Source organism: Marmota flaviventris, chromosome 10 (assembly GCF_047511675.1).
Source record: "Marmota flaviventris isolate mMarFla1 chromosome 10, mMarFla1.hap1, whole genome shotgun sequence".
In the NCBI taxonomy this organism is placed as follows: Eukaryota; Metazoa; Chordata; class Mammalia; order Rodentia; family Sciuridae; genus Marmota; species Marmota flaviventris.
Genome location: NC_092507.1, coordinates 21248854 through 21269084, shown reverse-complemented (window position 1 = coordinate 21269084; position 20231 = coordinate 21248854). Strand labels below are relative to the sequence as shown.

At 37.9% G+C, this 20231-nt stretch overlaps 1 protein-coding gene across 1 annotated transcript in view; it reads right to left on the bottom strand.

Moving 5' to 3' along the window:
• Positions 1-3691: 3691 nt before the first annotated feature.
• Ythdf2 (YTH N6-methyladenosine RNA binding protein F2) overlaps positions 3692-20231 on the bottom strand; it is a 34885-nt gene continuing 18345 nt past the window's right edge. Inside the window, exon 5 of the mRNA XM_027937387.2 lies at positions 3692-4543. Within this exon, the coding sequence (XP_027793188.1) occupies positions 4520-4543 (24 nt within the window). The 3' untranslated portion in view covers positions 3692-4519. The remainder of the gene's footprint in view (positions 4544-20231) is intronic.

The window sequence follows — 20231 nt, the reverse complement described above, 5'->3', positions numbered from 1 at the left end:
GGAAAAGCCCTGCACTTCTAATGAGAGGACTTCCAACGTTTGGGACCTCAGGATAAAGGTGGAAGTCAGAGCAGGATGCAACCCATGTGCACTGAGCCCCGTTGTAGGTTAAGTATTAGGCCAAGTAAAAGACTTAACTCCAGATATTTTCATATATAGTGCTATTTAAGGGATAAAATGAAGTGATTAAGTATTTTTATTAAGCCAATCCTCCATTTACACACTTTAAAAACTTATAGGTCACAGTGGCACAAGCCTATAATTCTAGTAATCCCAGCTACTGGGGAAAATGAGGCAAAAGGATCATAAAATTTTAAGGCATTCTGGGGTACTTGGTGAGACCCTGTCTCAAAAGAAATCAGGGCAGGGGATGATCACATTCGGTGGAAGAGTACTTGCTTACATGCACGGGGCCCTGGGTTCAGCTCCCAGCACTGCAAACCACCACCCAAAACTCCACCTTAACAAGACACTGCAATTTGAAGATTAAAAAAAAAAAAAAAAAAAAAAAAAGCAATGGATGGATTTTAAATATTCTCCAATAAAAGGAACCAGAGTTGCTTGGGAAAATGGGGTTAGGCAGGGGAAATGCAAAACTAGCCTGAAACATCCTGTAGTACTACAAAGAAAGAGTTCCAAAAAATGTAATGCCCAAAGCCCTGTGCAAGGAAGAAAAGAAGCCACCATGGGTCAATTGAAAATGCTCTCATGGTTAAAGCTGGGATAATCTGAGCAACAAATGATAGCACTGACATAAATCCATAGTGATATCACTGAAAAAATTGATGAGTGACATCCTCCTTACAGAATTCTAATTGATAAATGCAAAAGGAATAGAACTATTGAATTAGGCAAACACTACAGTAATATTTGCTGCAGGCAGTAGCAATTCATAGATGCCAGAATTAGTTGGTCAAAGAATTGAGTTTCAAAGTATATCCCAAGTAACTTATTAATTACAAAGGGAAAATTAATAACTTTACAGCAGAGAAATCTGGCAGACATCACTTTAATGAAGTGATTGCAATTATCAGTAATAGTTCATATCAACATGTAATCTGATATAATTCACTGAAAAGGGCACAGTACTTTTGTAAAATAACCACCTCAATCTAATAACAAGAAATCATAAAGTAAATATAGTTTGGAGGGCATTTTATAAGATAACTAACTGGCTAGTATTCTCCAAGTATCTAGTCATGAAAGATGAAGACTAAAGAATTGTCATGGATTATACTAAAGACAACTAAATGCAATGTGGAATCCTAGATTGGACTGGATGCAGAACCAGGAAAGGGGGGTGGAGGTTAGTGTGACAACTGGCACAATTCAAGTAAGATCTGTAGATCATTTAGTAGTACTGGTTTTGATGATTTTACTATGGTTATAAGGATGTTGACACTTGGGAAGCTTAGTAAAGAACTTCCCATATTATTTTTCCCATGAGAACTTCCCATGTTTTTCCCAAAAAATCTATTTCAAAGTAAGTTTTTTTTTTTAAATGGAACATATTGCGAGAAGACAGAGCCAATCAAATATAGTTAAAATAAAATTGAGTACATATAAAATTTATGTATTTTGTTCATATTAGAAGTCTTAAAATCTTTGAATTTTTGACACTGATGGTATAAGATTCAATTTCCCCTCATCTTTAACAGCTATCTTCAACGTTACAAAATTCACAAACAGCAGCAAATTCTGAACAAAGCCTTGAGAATAGTCAAAAGTTAAAAATTCCCAGTGGCAAGTCTTCAGTAAACAACTAGGTTCAACTGCATTTCGGAGCCTTCACTAAACCAACTTTGAAATCAACCTCCCAAAAGTCAAGTCTAATTTTCTTACACTACAAAAATAGAAAAGAAAAAGCCAATGTGGCTTTTGGGTTCTTTTTAATACAGAAGTCCACGATCCTGAACCCCTCACACTCAGGAGGGTGAAATGAGTGATTTTGTTAGGAGGTATAGTTCCTTTTTGTCTATTCCCAAAGCCATGAGTATTTTCTATATGTAATATGAAAATAAAGACTGGGAAGCAACTACTGAACTTTTTAACATATCAAATTACAAAAAAAGAAAAAAGTCTTGAATGTATATATCCAACTTGAATTCAACATAGGAAAATCTAAGCAAAATTGCTTTTAAATTTGCTTTTCTCTGGATTATTTTCCTGCTTGAAAGCAAAATACTAAACAAGCCTAAGGGAATCCTGTAGAAGTTCCACAAGTTAAGGCTAAAAGTGGAAATAGTGAGTGTTGCTCTCCCCTCTGCCGCCCCATTCTGAGGATTCAACACACCCAGGGACTTGGTCAGGGGCTTACCACTAAGCTACACCCTCAGCCCTTTATTTCAAGATAGTGCCTTGCTGAGTTGCTGACACTGATATCAAATCTGTGATTCCCCCTGCCTCAGCCTCCTCCCCAGTCACTGGGATTATAAGCATGCAGCACACACCCAGCCCATTTCTTACTGGGAAATCTGGCAAATTCAAACTAATGAAAAATCACAAGGATTTCCGTAATTTGGGGGCGGGGAGAAATGTTACTTCAAAAAGCTTGACAGGAATATCCAGAATATTACACTGTATCCCTGATATAAAAAGTTGTTGCCTGCTAAGTGTTAACTACAATGTTAATTAAAAATCAGCAATGACTTACTTCATTTGCACCCTTGACTTAGCAGCCTGGGCTATGCAGAAGAGGGTAAGTGAGTCACTTAAGGGCAAAAGTGTCAACAAGTATTAAGACCCATTTTCAGAGTTCTCTTAGTACAGATGTTTTTAAACAAACTACCTCTCCAAAATTAAACGTGTGTGTGTGTGTGTGTGTGTGTGTTGGGGATCAAACCCAGGGTTCAGATATGCCAGCAAGTGCTCTCCTCTTGAGCCACATTCCCAACCCCTGAATTGGGACATATTAAGAGCTAAAAAATCTTTAAGGCACAGAAGCCCTTCAAATCTAGGTGAAAAAACAAGAATGAATTAAGTGTTGTATGGTTATAAGTCACTCCAAAGACTTGGGTTCACTGGAATTTCATTTTTTTAGGACACGAATCCATGTGGAATACTGTCTAAATAAAACATACTTTGGTTGTTTTGCCCCCAGAGATGCTCTACCACTGAGTTATATCCCCAGTCCTATTCATTCATTCATTTATTTAAGTACTGGGGATTGAACTCAGGGGCACTTTACCACTAAGCTACATCTCTAGCCCTTTCAAGAAATGTCTCCATAAGTCTCTAAGACTGACTCAAACTTGAACTTGTGACCCTCCTCCTCAGAATCCCAAGTTACTGCAATTACAGGCATGCACCACCAAGCAATAACCCATATTTTAGATTAAACACTTATATCCTTGGATACTGGGTGCTACCACCTCCCCTACTATCACTGGCCAGAGTTTTGTGGAGTTAGTAGTGCCTGGCACCTAATAAACACAGTTATCTGTTGAATGAATGATTTACCAGTGGCTCTATCTTCTCTGGAAAGTATCCAGAAATAAAGCATTATGAATATTGACCCACCTTGCTTTGCAGGGGTCATGGTTATACAGCCCTAGGTACAAAGCAAATCTGAACTATTTCCTCTCAACACAAACTTTCTAAATTAGTTGCTATCTTGCCTCTTAGAACTCTTTATACTCTAAATCTTTCACAACATATAGCAGATTCAAATAATACTAAATGGTACTAAAAGTGATGCTCAACAGGATCTCACGTTTATTGAGAAGTGATTAATGGTAAAAAGAAAGGCAATGCCCTTTCCTCATTGGCTGAACAAGAAACTGAAGAAACATTCACTACACGTTTTACAATATTTTTCTCTTCCAAAATGCATTTCTGAAAACGAGTTTTTACCACTGTTCTTAGCTTTGAAATCAAATTAATCCTGACTTAATCAGTATAATGTACAAGAACAGAACATTTCTTAGGACTCCTAGTACTTTACTTTGAGTAACAAAGGGTCAGAGAAAATGAACCACCCTTAAAGACACAACCTTGGGTAACACTGTTAAATTTCTCCTAGACAAAAATTCTTCATAAAAAATGTTCTTCCAGTTCGGAAGGGAAAAATCAAATTCCCACTTTCTGGGGTGGACACCCAACCTTTGCAACTCAAGTGTTCTCCAAGTGCAAATGTCAAAATGGGAGGAGGAAAGGGTTTAAAAATTAGAGAAAACTGTATGCACTTACGGACTTAAAAATCCGAAAAACATAGTAAAAGACAAAAAAACCAAAGCATTATGCTCTGAAATCACAACTGAAGCCAAAATAAAAGGGACATTTTTCACCTAAACTACCTAGAGGAATTTTTTGTTTACTTTTTTTCTTTTTTTTCTTTTTTTTTTTTCATTTTCCAGTTAAGTCCTATGTCTTTTGTGAAATTCCAATACTTAAACTGCAAGTCTGCAATCGTCTCTGAAGTCAATGAAATTAAGAAAAAAGTCCTAATTCTCTTGAAGGTCAATTTTCCTCTTAGGATATGCAGATGCAACCGTTGCTGCAGTCTGTTCAGAACTGCTTTCTATTTTCCACGACCTTGACGTTCCTATGAAAAAAAGAATGAAATGATTAGTTAAAACTTATCTGAACATACTTTAAAGTTTAAGTTATTTATGCTAAATAGAATATTTCCACAAATAAACTGGCTTTTATTTCTTTTCTGTACAAAGAATTGAACCCAGGGCACTTAAACCACTGAGCCACATCCCCAACCCTTTTTGAGACAGGGTCTCCCTAAGTTGCCTAGGCTGTCCTTGAATTTGTGATCCTCCTGCCTCAGCCTCCAGAGATGCTGGGATTACAGGCATGTGTTACCACATCCAGCAAACTGACTTATATTTCTTCGATTTTAAACAGCTAGCAACACCCAAGCATCCCAATTAATAAAAATTACTTTTCTTTGACTTTTAAAGTCCATTTTTAAAAAATTCTTTTGTTGTTGTTGGACACAATACCTTTATTTTACTTATTTATTTTTATGTGGTGCTGAGGATTGAACCCAGGGCCTCCAAATGCTAGGCGAGCGCTCTACCACTGAGCCAAAACCCCAGCCCGTTAAAGTCCTATTTTATGACTAAACAGATTCACTTTATTATTATACTTATTTTAGGCTAATTATTAGCCTAACTTCATTCTAATGTAACTTCATCCTAATGGAAGTAACTTCAAACATACATCAGTGGTCTGAAAGGGAAGCACAAAAATGACACACAAAATTCTATGCGTACTAGAGTCAGATCAACCTACATGGAAATCCTACACTAATCCCAGGGACCTGAACATATTCATGGACTACAAATTTCTTTTCTATAATGTAAAGATAAATACCTCATAGGGTTGTGAAACACTGATGAACAGACTATAGAAAGATCTAACTCCATGGTAGGACAAGAAAACCACCCACATTCCCCCAGGGAGAGCTTAAATAAATTCACTTAGGGATGGATTATTTGCATTTTCCTTGAAAAAAAAAACTAAAGGCTTATTTTATTACTCAGTCTTTATGAGTCCTTCATAAATTTAATCTAAAAGCCATCTATTGTACACATGAAATCATAATACACTTTTTAAAAAATGAATGGGGCTGGGATTGTAGTTCAGTGGTAGAGCACTTGCCTAGCATGTGTGAGGCACTGGGTTAAAAAATAAAGGTATTGGTGTTCATCTACAACAATAGCAACAACAAAAATGAATGGGGGAAAAAAGCCCAAAAGTGGAAAATAGGAGTTCACAGACCTTAATTTATACATTTGCTCCCATTTACCCACAGGTAACTATGATTTGACTGTCAGTTGCTATTCTTTTTTGGTAGAAATCATACTATCACTTAAGTTTCCAAGATCTAGGCACTGTACATATATATTACAGCAATCTTCATAATGACCCTACTTGGACTGTTATTTTTCCTGTTTATTTTTAGCGTGTGCAGGAGCAATGCTAGGGAATAAACCCAGGAGTACCTTACCGCTGAGCTATATCCCCAGTCCTTTCCTTTTTTTGTTGTTTTGGTACTAGGAATTTAACCCAGGGGTAATCAACCACTAAACCACAACGCCAGCTGTTTTTTACGTTTTATTTTGAGGGAGGATCTCACTAAATTGCTTAGGGCCTCACTAAGTCATTAAGGCTGGCCTTGAATTTGCAATCCTCCATCCTTAGTCTCCTGAGTTGCCGGGTGGTGTGTAGGCCAACAAACCTAACACTTTTACCTTTTTTTGGGGGGTGGGGGGGGGCACGGTTGTAGATGGACGCAATACCTTAGTGGTGCTGACGATCAAACCCAGTGCTTCACATATGCTAGGCAAGCGCTCTACCACTGAGCCACAACTGCAGCCCACTTTTCATTTTTTGAGAGAGGAAGGGTCTTGCTAAAATTGATGGGGCTGATTTCAATCTTGTAATCTTCCTGCCTCACTCTTCCAAACCCTTGGGATAATAGGCCTGTGCCACCACACCCTGCTTATTTTTTATTTCAGAGACAAGAAAATCTAAAACTCAAAGAAATTACTTGCCCAAGGACAAAAAGGAACCAAAATCCATAACCAGGACTACAAGGCTACCAAATCCATGATCTTTCTACATTGTTATTACAAATATTTACACAAAAATTAACAAAGAATGAGTCTGTAATGAACTGACTACTACTCTTATTCTATGAATGTTAAAAGGGGGGAAAAAGCAAATTGCTTATTCAGAAAAAAATGTTTTTGTGATGTCCCACACTTCACATATCCAGATTTCAGAGAAACCAAGATCAGGGATATTATTTTTAAAAGAAATTGCTTTGAAAATATTAATAATTCACTCATATACTCCAGTCTGTGGGAATCAATTATCATTCAAGTAAGAAAATTAATTCAGGGGCTAGGGATGTGGCTCAAGCGGAAGGCGCTCGCCTGGCATGCGTGCGGCCCGGGTTCGATCCTCAGCACCACATACAAACAAAGATGTTGTGTCCGCCAAATACTAAAAAATAAATATTAAAATTCTCTCTCTCTCTCTCTCTCTCTCTAAAAAAGAAAATTAATTCAGTCCAACCTAAAAGAATTGAAAAGTTTTGATGTTCCTGAGCAGGAGTATTCATTTTTTCCCCCTTTCCTTCCCATATATTTCCCCCAAGTTTCAATAAAGGATATATTATTTATAATAGGAAAATCTGTTATAAAACAATCTTTGGAATTGGTCAAACTTTCAACAGCACTTTACTTAAAACAATCAAATTCATCTACCTAGTTTTATCTTTCATAAACTACAAAGACCTACCACTTACCTAGCCTCTTCTATTACTGCCAACATCTATACACCTTAGGCTTCAAGTATGTTTCTTCATTAAGTCACATCATTATATTTTATTTTGGGGGACTGGGAATTGAACCCCGGGTACTCTTAACCACTGAGCCACATCCCCAGCCCTTTTTATTTTTTGAGACAGGGTCTCACTAAGCTTAGCTTAGGGCCTTACTAAATTGCTGAGGCTGGCTTTGAACTTGCAATCCTCCTGCCTCAGCCTCCTGGGTTTACTGGCATGTGCCATCACATCCAGCTCATTCCTATTGCTTTTTAAAAATGTGGTGATAATGGCCCCATAATGGTTATGGCTCAGCGGTAGAACACTCACCTAGCATGTGCAACATCCTGGGTTCAATCCTCAGAACCACAAAAAATAAAAATAAAGCTATTGTGTCCAACTACAACTAAAAAATAAATATTAAAAAAAAATGTGGTGATACTGCAGATTGACCCCAAGGCCTTGAACATGATAGGAAAGTGCCCTAGCCTTGAATTTGTGATTCTCCTGCCTCAGCTTCCAGAGTAGCTGAGATTGCAGGCATTGAACATCTGACAATTCCTCAATTCTTACTGCTTTTATTTTCTTTAAGCAAAGACTGTCTTGCTTCTCTCCTTATGTTCTTCAAGGTAAAGTTTCAATCTCTTTTCCCTTCTTTTGAGACTTCTTTAAACACTGCAGCTTTCAACATCCTCCTAAATCTGCACCCCCAACTGAAACTGAAATTGCACTGCCATGTTTCATGGGAGGTAGCAACAACTACATCAAAAGCTCCCAGGAAGGGGCAAAGGGTTTAGTTCAGTGGTACCACTTGCCTACCATGTATAAAGTCATAAATTCAATCCTTGGCACCACAAAAAAGCCTCCTAGAAAGCAAAAACCTGGTCTACAAGAAAACCTCACTAACTACTTTTAAGTTTAGCAGAAGATTTAACTGTTAAATAAAATTGTGCCTTGTGCTAGGGGTGTGGCTCAGTGGTAAAACATTTGCCTGGCATGCATGAGGCCCTGGGTTTGATCCCTAGAATAATGAAAAACAAAATTCAGAGCAGTAACTCAGTGGCAGAGCACTTACCTATAGCATGTAAGGCCAAGTTCAATTCTTAGCACTGGCCCCCCTACACACACACACACCTTGAAGTTGTGCCTTTTTTAAATTTTTTATTGGGGTCTTTCTTCTTTATTCTTTTTGGTACCTTTATTTTTTTTTTTAATGTGGTGCTGAGGTTTGAACTCAGTGCCTCACACATGCAAGGCAAGCACTCTACCACTGAGCCACAACCCCAGTCCCGAAACTGTGCCTTCTTAATTCAATCTCAAAAATACAGATTAAATTTGCCCCAAATTTTAATGCTAAATTAGAAAACATAAAACTTTATAATACTGTCTTACCAAGTCCTAAGAAATACATTAAGTTCACCAGTATGCTTTTAATAACAGCATTTAAAATACTTAGTCTCAAGACAGGCTTATTGGCACATGTCTATAATCCCAAACTACTCTGGAGGCTGAGGAAAGAGGATCACAAATTTGAGATCACGCTAGGCAACTTAGAAAGACCATCTCAAAATAAAAAATAAAAGGGGCTGGGAATGTAGCTCAGTGATAGTCCCCTAGGTTCAATCCCCAGTACTGCAAAAATATAAAAAGCAAAGTAATTAACATTCATCTCCTTGAAGAATGTAAGGATAGTTAAACATTCACATCAAATCATCTTGAAAAGTAAATGAATTTAGAATCAGTAAAATAACTGTAAACTTTTCACAAGATATTAAGAATGAAATAAGATTTTTTATTTTTTTTTAATATTTATTTTTTAGTTTTCGGTGGATATAACATTTTTGTTTGTATGTGGTGCTGAGGATCGAACCAGGGCCGCATGCATGCCAGGCGAGCACGCTATCGCTTGAGCCACATCTCCAGCCCCAAGATTTTTTTAAATATTGTTTTGATTTTTAAGAAAACCAGATTGAGGGGCTGGGATTGTAACTCAGCTGTACAATACTTGACTAGCATGTGCAAGGCACCACAAAAAATAAATAAAATATAAACATTGTGTTCATCTACAACTAAAAAAACAATATTAAAAAAAAGCAAACTGAAAAGAGCAAGAATCAATAGGATCCTATTCGAGGGGCCTTCCACTGGCTAAATCTATAATGTAAGTAAACACTTATCACAGTATTATCTGAATCAGTCAAGAATTATCAATAAATGCTAAAACAAAAGGGTGAAACTTTAAGGAGATACAAGTATTTATACAGTCTCAAAATATTTTCCCATCTATTAAAGGAAAAAATAGTAAAAACTACAGTGGAGAGTTCTATGGATGTACACAAATGATCAAAGTTAACATTAACAATAATGACATAAACAGACATTTTGTACTTCTTAACTGATCTAAGGACAACGTCTCTTGAAGTCACTGAAGATTAAAAGACTGAAGAGACATGAAATAAAATGATTCTAAACTAAAATGTATATTACAAAAAAAAAAAAAAAAAAGGGCTGGGATTGTGGCTCAGAGGTAGAGACCTTGCCCAACACACATGAGGCACTGGGTTCAATCCTCAGCACCACATAAAAATAAAGTTATTATGTCCACCTATTCCTAAAAATGTTATTAAAAAAAAAAAAAAAAGCCAGGAGTGGTGGCGCACGTCTGTGATCCCAGTGGCTCAGTAGGCTGAGACAGGAAGATTCAAGGCCAGGTTCAGCAACACTGAGGCACTAAGCAACTCAGTGAGACCCTCTCTCTAAATAAAAATAGAAAATAGGGCTGGGGATGTGGCTCAGTGGTTGAGTACTCCCAAGTTCAATTTCTGGTACAAAAAAAAAAAAACCCTCAATAAAACTGGAAGCCATATGCCATAGTGAATTAGCATTCCAGTGAATTAGCAATCCAGCTAGTAGTTCCAGCTACTCAGGAAGCAGAGGCAGAAGGGTTGCTTGAGACCATGAGCTCCAAGCAAGACCAGCTCAAAAGAACAAAACATGCACAAACACAACACCACAACTGGAAAAAGTGTTAAGAAGCCAGTCATGAGTGTGCACGCCTGTAATCCCAGCAATTTAGGAGGCTGAGACAGGAGGATCACCAGTTCAAAGCCAGCCCCTGCAACTTAGGGAGGCCCTAAGCAACCTCATATGGTTGTCCTTTTTTTTTTTCCCTAATTTTTTCTAGTTGTAGATGAGCACAATACCTTTATTTTGTTGCTTATTTTTATATGGTGCCAGGGATGGAATCCAGTGCCTCACTCATGCTAGGCAAGGGGCCTAGTTGTCCTTTTCATGGAGAGAACATATCATACACAAAATAAAAATATCATACAACGTATCATCATCAGTCACTATGCAGAAGAGCTGTGTTAAACTTATTCCTCCAGTCTATCTGTAATTATGTATCCTTTGATCAATTTCTCTATCCAATTTTTTGGGGGGATTACTGGAGACTGAATCTAGGGGTGCTTTACCACTGAACTATATCCCCAGCCAGTTTTTTTTTGATAGAGTCTCTCCAACTCTCCTAAGTCTCAAACTTTAAATTCTCCTGCCTCAGCTTCCTGTATTGCTGGGATTACAGGCATGTGCCACCATGCCCGCCCCAATCTTTAAATAAAGATAAATTTAAAGACATTGTAGAGCGCTTGCCTAACTTAATGTGTGGCCCTAGGTTCAATCCCCAGTATCCCTAAGAGGGAGGGGCGTTTAAACAAGGAAAATACATTTCTAACTCTCAACCTCTGTGCCTATGGCTTAAATAACAATTAATGCCTACTCCTCAAACTACTCACTCCACCTCAGCCCCTTCTTATTTTAAGCCTGATCATAGGGCTGGGGATATGGTTCAATGGTGCTTGCTTAGCATACACAAGGCCTTAGGTTCAATCTTCAGCATTCCCCTGCCTTCCTACCCCAAGAAAAACAAACTTGGTCTCTAGAGAAAATACCGTAAAAACCACAAAGTGGTAATGTTACTTCAAATTTATACATATAAAAAGCTGATGCCCTTCATTCTAAGTGCATACCTTCCAAGCCCTTCAGTGGATCCCTGAAATGATAGTACTGAGCCCTGTATATAATGTATTTTTCCCTACACATACAAACCTATGAGAAAGTTTAATTTCTAAATTAGGCACAGTAATAGGCATGAAAATAACTAAAAATAATCATAATAATTCAATATAACAGAAGCTATGTGAATGTGTTCTCTCTAGGATTTTCCTTTTAATGCTTTAAGAACACAGTTGATAATTAGACAAATTAAAAAATAAAGTTAAAAAAAAAAGAGCACAGGTAAATGAACTGCAGAAAGCAGATAAGTCACAGATAAGGGAGGAACACAAGAACCTCTTAGAAATCTGAAAGCTGCCCCACCACCACCACCAAAGTACTAGGGACTGAACCCAGGGGCACTCTATCATTGAGTTCCATCACAAGCTCTTTTTTCGGAGAGACAGGGTCTTGCTAAATTGCTCAGGGTGGCCTCAAATTTACAATCCTCCTGCAGTCTTCAGAATAGCTAGAATTACAGGAATTCACCAGTGCCTGACTGAAACTTGAAAGGTTTTAATGTCAATGTATTAAGTTTATATATTTGGTTTTCCTCTATTTAGTCTAATATCCTTTCTTATTTCTCCTACAATCCCTCTTCCTCCACTTTTTCCCTTTGCAGTGCTGGAACCCAGGGCATTGAGCATGCTAGGCAAGCACTCTACCAGTAAATTATACCCCCACTCTTCCTTCCACTTTTAAATGGACAGTAAAACTGAAGCATATTAATTTATTTCATTTTCTTTTGGGGAGTACTGGGGATTGAACCCAGGATTTCCCACATGTGAGGTAGTGGGAAAAGTGCTCTGCCAATGAATTACAGCTCTAATCCTATTTACCTGCCGATCTATTTATCTATTGGTACTAGGGATTGAACCCAGGGACGCTTAGCCACTGAGGCACATCCCCAGTCTTTTTTATTTTATGGCTGGGTCTAAGTTCCTTAGGGTCTCACTACATTGTTGAGGCTGGCCTTGAAATTGCAACCCTCCTGCCTCAGCCTCCCAAATCACTGGGATTACAAGCACATGTCACTGCACCCAGCTCCCTATTCCTTTTTAAAAATACTTTTGGTTACAAGGTCTATTTTTTCATCCCCTCAGTTTTTCTAGGTGCAGACCAGACATTCTGTTGGACTTAAGTTCTTGAAACTGAAGCAGAAGCAACAGGATGATGTATACACATTAATTAATAACGTTCCCTACCATCTAATTCTTTTCCAAGATTGTTCATTCGTAGCTCAAATCCAATATACATTTCACTGAAAGGGAAATAAAGGCTGAAAATATTCAGTACCTGAATAAACCTGGCAAGTAATTTCTAAAATGAGAATAAAGGACAAGTTAGGATTTTGTTTTGTTTTGTTTTAGTATAACTAAAAACTAAGATTTGAAAACACTTATTTCCAAACCAAATGAAATTGTCTGCTAGGCTCTCCACTAAGAGCTGCATTTGAACTGAAACTAATTTCACAACAAAATAATTTCTCAAAACAGTTTGGAAATACTGACTTTGACTTGTACTATGACTGTATTAGACAATTGTTTTTAATGGTATGTCAAACCCCAACCCACCCCCAGCCCAAGGATACTCTGTAGTTGATAGGTAAATTTACAAAGAATGAAGCAATCATTAGAATATACTTTCCACATACGTGAAAATGTTTTTCACTTCAACTCCACTTCTGAATTTTTTCAATCTCACCATCCACAATAATTTCATTAATTACTTCTCAGCTGAACATCGTGAACTTTGCCACATACACTCTCTGTGCACTCTCCAGTCCTAATATTCCCAGTAGCATTATTAATATCATGTAAAAGTTATTAAAGAAACTGATGACTGGGCTGGGGCTCAGAGGTAGAGTGCTCGCCTACCATGTGTGAAGCACTGAGTTCGATCCTCAGCACCACATCAAAATAAAGATATTGCATCCACCTATAACTTAAAAAAAAGAAAAGAAACTGATGATTAATCCAAAGATGTAGAAGGGCATGTGTATGCCCAAATCCTTCATAAAAAGACCTATGTGCAAATACATCTACATTTAACCCTCCTAACAATCCAATCCTACCCACTCCACACTTTTTTTTTTTTTTTGGCGGCAGGGGTGGTGGTGGTACTGAGGATTGAACCCGGGGCACTTAATCACTGAGATACATCCCTAGTACCCCTCCCCCTTTGGAGATAATGTCTAAATTGCCAAGGCTGACCTCGAATTTTACAATCCTCCTGTTTCATTGTCCAAATCACTGGTATTACATGTGTACCACAATGCCCAGGCTATAATCTTTTTTAAAAGGACCCATCATACATAATATACTTAAAGGGTCCTCTCACCACATTCCAAAATCGACCACCTTCTTAAAGCCCCCCCGACCTTTTTTTTTTTTTTAGTACGGGAGATTGAACTCAGGGGCACTCAACCACTGAGCTATACACATTCCCAGCCCTATTTTGTATTGTACTTAGAGAGAGGGTCTCACTGAGTACCTCGATTTCGCTGAGGCTGGCTTTGAACTCACAATCCTCTTGCCTTAGCCTCTCAAACCACTGGGATTACAGGCATGCGTCACAAGGCCCACCAGGCCCAGCTAAAAGCCTTTTCCCCCCTTTTTTTCTTTTTAAAAGTACTGGGAATTGAACCCAGGGGGGCTAAGTTGCTTTAGGCCTCACTAAATGGCTGAAGCTTGCCTTAAATTTAAGATTCTTCTTGCCTCAGCCTCCAAAATTCTTGGGATTACAGGTGTGCACCACCATGCCCAGCTTAAAAATCAGCTGTTAACATAACAGTTTGAGCAATTTCAGAATGGCTAGTGACTGTTAAATCTTCTAGTTTAAAATCATCTGACAACTCTAAAAATAATTAACATGTTTAGCTGAATATTCTAGCACATACCTGTAATCCCAGCTACTCAGGAGGTTAGGGCAGGAAGTCTGAAAGTTCTAGACCATGAAGTCTGAAAGTTCTAGACCAGCCTGAACAACTTAGTGAGACACTGCTTCAAAATAATAAATAAAAAGGGTCAAGGATATAGCTCTGTGGTAGAGAACCAAACGAGTTCAATCCCCAATACTGCAGGGAAAAAAAAAAAAAGATCCTCCTGCCTCAGCCTTCTGAGGAGCAAGGACTGTAGGTGACCAGCTTTAATAATAATTGCTAATCCTATAAGAAATATGTAGGATGCTTACTAGGTAAAATGTAAAATAGTAATTTATTAACTCTTAATGTAAGGCCTGTTTTGTTTTCTTTCCATGTCAGGAATGGAATGAAGACCTCAGACACACTAGGGAAGTGCTCTACTAGTGAGTTATACCCCCAGCCTGGTATCAGTATATTTTTTTCTTTTTTTTTTTAAAAATATTTATATTTTAGTTTTAGGTGGACACAATATTTTTTTTTTTTTTAGAGAGAGAGAATTTTTTTTCATATTTATTTTTTAGTTTTCGGCAGACACAACATCTTTGTATGTGGTGCTGAGGATCGAACCCAGGCCGCACGCATGCCAGGCAAGGGTGCTACCGCTTGAGCCACATCCCCAGCCCCAATATATTTTTTTCAAACTTTACATACAGCTCAAAAGTTATCTTGAATCTCTAATATTTTTTGAAGTTAGTACTCCAAAGCTCTCCTCCAGGTCCATCCTGCTCCCTTCCTCACCACTTTCTGAGGTCCACTGACCCCCAAACAAACTAACTTTTGCCATATATCACTTTGAATTACCCAAGAACTTGTCTGGACGTCAATGCTAGCTATGCCATTAAAGGGAAGGAACCTTGCAGCTTGTGTACAAAATTGAATAAACTTTCCAATTCGATTTTATAGCCTCTCAATGTACATTATCCAGACCATTTGAATTCTTTTTTTTTTTTTAAATATTTATTTTTTAGTTCTCAGCAGACACAACATCTTTGTTTGTATGTGGCGCTGAGGATCGAACCCGGGCCGCACGCATGCCAGGCGAGCGCGCTACTGCTTGAGCCACATCCCCAGCCCCATTTGAATTCTTGACGCCTGTAATTAACCACAACCTTTAAAACTTTCAGCAAATGGTCATGGAAGTTATAAACAGTAGATCCAATTTGCTCCATTTGGATTCTTGTGATGGGAGATTAAAGTGCTTCAATAAAGGTTCAAGTTTCAATTAATTATGTTCTCATATGACCACAAAGATCAGACTGGCTTTAGATACAGAAGAACCACTGTTTTGTTTTCTTTTTTTAACCCTATCCTTTGTGATACTAGGGACTGAACCCCAAAGACACTACCACCAGGCTGTATCACCAGTCCTTTATTATTTATTTAGAGACAGGGTCTCACTAAATTGCTCATATTGGCATCAAACTCGCCATCCTCCAGCTTTAGCCTCCCAAGTAGCTGGGATTACAGGCAAATATGGCCACCATGCCTGGTTCCATTAGCTATTTTAAGTGGTAAACGTAAAGGAGCATGATAAAAGAGCAAACAGCTTTGGAGCAAAAAATTTCAACCCTACTTGCTAGGAAAGAATCATGAGAAAGTTATTCTTTTTTTAATCTCAGTTTCCTAATTAGACAATTTTTTTTCTTTTTCTTTTTCTTTTTTTTTTTGATGACATCGCAATTGAACACATACTCCAGAGCATGCTGGGCAAACATTCTACCACTGAACTATAATTTGACCTGTTTTACAGGATAATTACAAGAAAATGAAGATATACGAAAAGGGCCTTTATACTGATACCCAACAAATATCTAAATAAGGGTAAATACTTCAAGTGTAAAGAGGGAAAAGGCAAGGTAAATACTACATAAAGTATTATATATTAAAAAGACTATATCATAATCAACTGTTTAGGTAAAGATGAGATTTAAAAAAATACCAAAACAATGAGTGGTTTATCAGAAGTGTTGTGCCTTTTAATTTTTTACTTTTTATAACTGGCAATATTTTATAATGACAAATAAAATTTACAATTAATATAATCTTTATATAATAAAAGTTCTAAGGGGCCAAGTGCAGTGGTGCACATCCAAAATCTCAGCTACTCTGGAGGCTGACAGGATTATAAGTTATTGAAGATCTGCCTCAATAACAGTGAAAACCTGTCTCAAACTTAAGAATTAAAAGGGCTCTGGATGTAGCTCATTGATAGGGCATCCCCAGCACTCCAAAACAAAAGTTCTATGTGCTATCCACACCTTACCAAAAAAATTCACATAGGGTCAAAATGTTGCATTAGCATATTTTTCCTGAATAACAGGGCTAAAATCTGCATTTGCAGATGGCCCACTACTATCTCTTCAAGAAGCACCAATAATTATCTTAAATACAGCTGGCACCAGTATCAATGGAGGATTGGTTGCAGAACTCTCCACATGTAACAAAATCCAAGGATGCTCAAGTCCTTTATAGAAAATGGTGCAGTATTTGTAAACAACCTATGCAATCCTCTCATATGGTCAAGTATTATGGTGCATGCCTAGTAATCCCAGCGACTAGGAAGGCTGAGGCATGAGGAGTTCAAGTTCAAGGAAAACTTTAGCAAATTAAATTACCAAGTTCCTATCTCAAAATTAAAAATAAAAATGGGGCTAGTTCAAAGCCAGCCTTGGCAATTTAATAAAGCCCTAAGCAATTTAGGGAGACCCTGTCTCAAGTTAAAAATAAAAAGGGCTAGAGATAAGGCTCAGGGGGTCAAGTGCCCCCACGTTCAACCCCTGGTACCAAAAAATAAAAAAAAAATGGTGCTGGGGATGTGGCTCAGTAGTTAAGCACCTCTGGGTTAAATCCCCTCCAACAACAACAAAAAAAACTCACATATGGTGCCCCTGACCACAAGGCCTGGCACATGCTAGGCAAGCACTACCATTGCCCAAGCCCCCCTCCATAATACTTATTGTTTAAGAAAATGACCAAAAAAAAAAAAAAAAAAATCTAGTACGTATTTAGTACAGAAGATTTCCTTCACCCCATCTCCATTACTGGGGACTGAAACAAAGGTGAACTCCATCCCTATGGTGTTTTTTTTTTTTTTTTTTTTTTTTGAGATAGGGTCTTGCTAAGTTGCCAAAGCTAGCCTTGAACTTGTAATCCTCCTGCTTCAGCCTCCCAAGTAACTGGAATTGCAGGTGTGTGCTGGTGGGCCCAGCTCCCATATATCTCTGATCCAGAGTTGGTTAAAATTACTGAAGCAGAATCCTCAGATACAGCAAGCTTGTAAGTGTAAGTGCAAATGAGTTGGAAAGATGAGCAACTGCCTGTATTTTCCTTCATCTTTCCACTCTTTCTCTACCCATTCTTCCAGACCCAATTCAATTAAGTCTTCCATAAAAAATTCCTAATGATTGTAGCCCTAACTGGTCTTGCTATTCTCTTCTGCTCTCGGTCTCATATTATAAATTAGCACTTTAATATACATGGTTTCATTTGGTATGTCATGATTCCTTGCTATCTTCTATAACTAACTCTACTTGAATCAGTTCAACTAGCAACTATTTATTTAACAAGAATGAAAAACATTAGAGTGCTATTTGAACTAGTTTTGCTTGCACTGGAATTGTGTCCAGTAGGTGGTGGCGGTATACAAATTTAAACCGCTACCTACTTCAAAGGAGAAAGCCGGAAAAGATTATCTGAGCTGCCACACTCAACCTTTCTCCTTGCTCATTTACAAACTTACAGAATTCAATAGTGAATTTACAAAAGCAGAAAAGAGATCACCTTTGTTTGCCCTAATTCAGGAACAGAACTTTTTCTTCTATACGTGAAATTTTTCAAGAGCTACAAGAAAGTAAATTTATCGCACTGTCCCTTACACTACAGCATTCAAACTGCTGAAGCCTTTCTCTTCTTCTCTTCTAGCAGTAAATCTTCACCCCTAACACATCCTTGCCCCAACTAAACATCACAACATACCTTGAAGAGATGCTGAACTTGCAGAATCCTCACTTGATTTCAAAACAAACTCCCCACCTCTCAGATCAACTTCCAGGCACCATTCCTCCCACCCCAAACTTCATGTCATCTAGTGTTTTTTTAAACTATGCTTCATGGAGGAGATGATTCAAGAATCAAGCTGTGCATGTAAAATTCGTCCTTGTAAGTACTGTTGGGGTGGGAGAAATCCATTACTAATCCAAGACTAGAAAGTTTTAAAACTGATATGAAAATAGGCCAGGCATGGTGAACAACACTTATAATCTCAATTGGGGAGGCTGAAGCAAAAGGACCTCAAGTTCAAGCAACTTAATGAGACCCTGTATCAAAATTTTAAAAAGGGCTGGGATATATATAGCTCAGTGAGTTCAAAACCCAGTACAACAAAAACAACGCAGTACCAAAAAAAAAAGCAAAACAAAAACTGCTAACAGGAATAAAGTTACTTTTGACAAAAGTAGAATGTCTCATATCTAAGTGGTTCTTAGTTCAATGTATTCTGAGTACAGGTTAAATTATTCTAGCATTGCCAATTAGCCCTTGCCCTACAAATGTTAAGTTTAGAAAAATAGTTCTTTCTGGATCAATCTTTAGCCTTTTCAAGCTTATAATTCAGTGGTAGAACACTTGCCTAGCATTCTAAAGGTCCTGGGTTTGATCCCCAGCATTGGAAAACAAAGCAAAGGAATATATATCAGTTGTACCTGAAACATTGTTACATAGACCAAATTATGCAAATTGTCCATACTAGTGAAACAAAAAGTAGTCTTACTTCTCTCATTAAGGTTTCAAACAGATAGGTGGAAAGATCCAGCACATAGGGAAGAGTTGGAAGGATACACAAACAACAAATGCTACTGAATGAAGTGTAGAGATCAAACCTTCACATCCCTAACAGCAAAACAATCTTACTTTGGCATCTGTAACCTCTGTGTAGTCTTCTGAATACGCTGAGTATACCTCCATGTTCTTTTTTAAGTTCAGACTACTCCCTCTCATTTCTTTCATTTGTTTCCTCTTTAACCTATCCTTTGAATTTTATTTCTGGGGATTCTCTCTATCGCCTCATGGTGACTCTGGAACCATTCTATATATTTAAAACACCAACTCTGCTTTCTTTCTTCTTTTTTTCTTTCTTTTCCTTCTAGTGCTGAAGTTCAAACCTAGAGCCTCCAAAATGCCAGGCAAGCATTCTACCACTGAGCCACATCCCAGCCCTAACAGCTCTGCTTTCTGAATTTGTGCGACTTTATATCTACATGAACTATTCAGTATTGTTACTCATCATTTTCATTATCAGTTTTCTTTTTTTAGAGAAAGAGAGAGAATTTAATATTTATTTTTTAGTTTTTCAGCAGACACAAGATCTTTGTTTGTATGTGGTGCTGAGGATTGAACCCGGGCCGCACACATGCCAGGTGATCATGCTACCGCTTGAGCCACATCCCCAGCCCCCATTATCAATATTCTTGAATCATCATGGAATAAAATGTTCTATGCCTTTTCCTACACAGCCAAAAACTCCCAAATTCCCATCAGCAGATCTCTCTCTTCCAAGCTCCAGATCCCCATCCTTAATATATATATCGTTACTGTTCCTGTCCCACAGGCAACCAATACTTCTTTCAAGAAGTCAATACAAAGGCTGGGAATGGTGGCACAGCCAATAATCCCAGCAACAGGTAGCTAAGAAAAGAATTCCCAAGTTTGAGGCCAGCCTCAGCAACTTAGTAAGACCCTGTCCAAAAATAAAAAATGCAATGATTCAATCCCAGGTACCAGTAATAAAAACAAGTAAACAAACAAGGCTGGAATGTAGGTCAGTAACAAAGCATTTGTCTAGCATGTGCAAGGCCCTGGGTTCAATCCCTACTGGGGGTGGGGGGTGCCACAATATTTCCAAATCCTAACCCTAAACTGCTGCTTCTCCCATATTAAAAAAAAAAAACTAGTCAGGAAATATGTCTAATCACA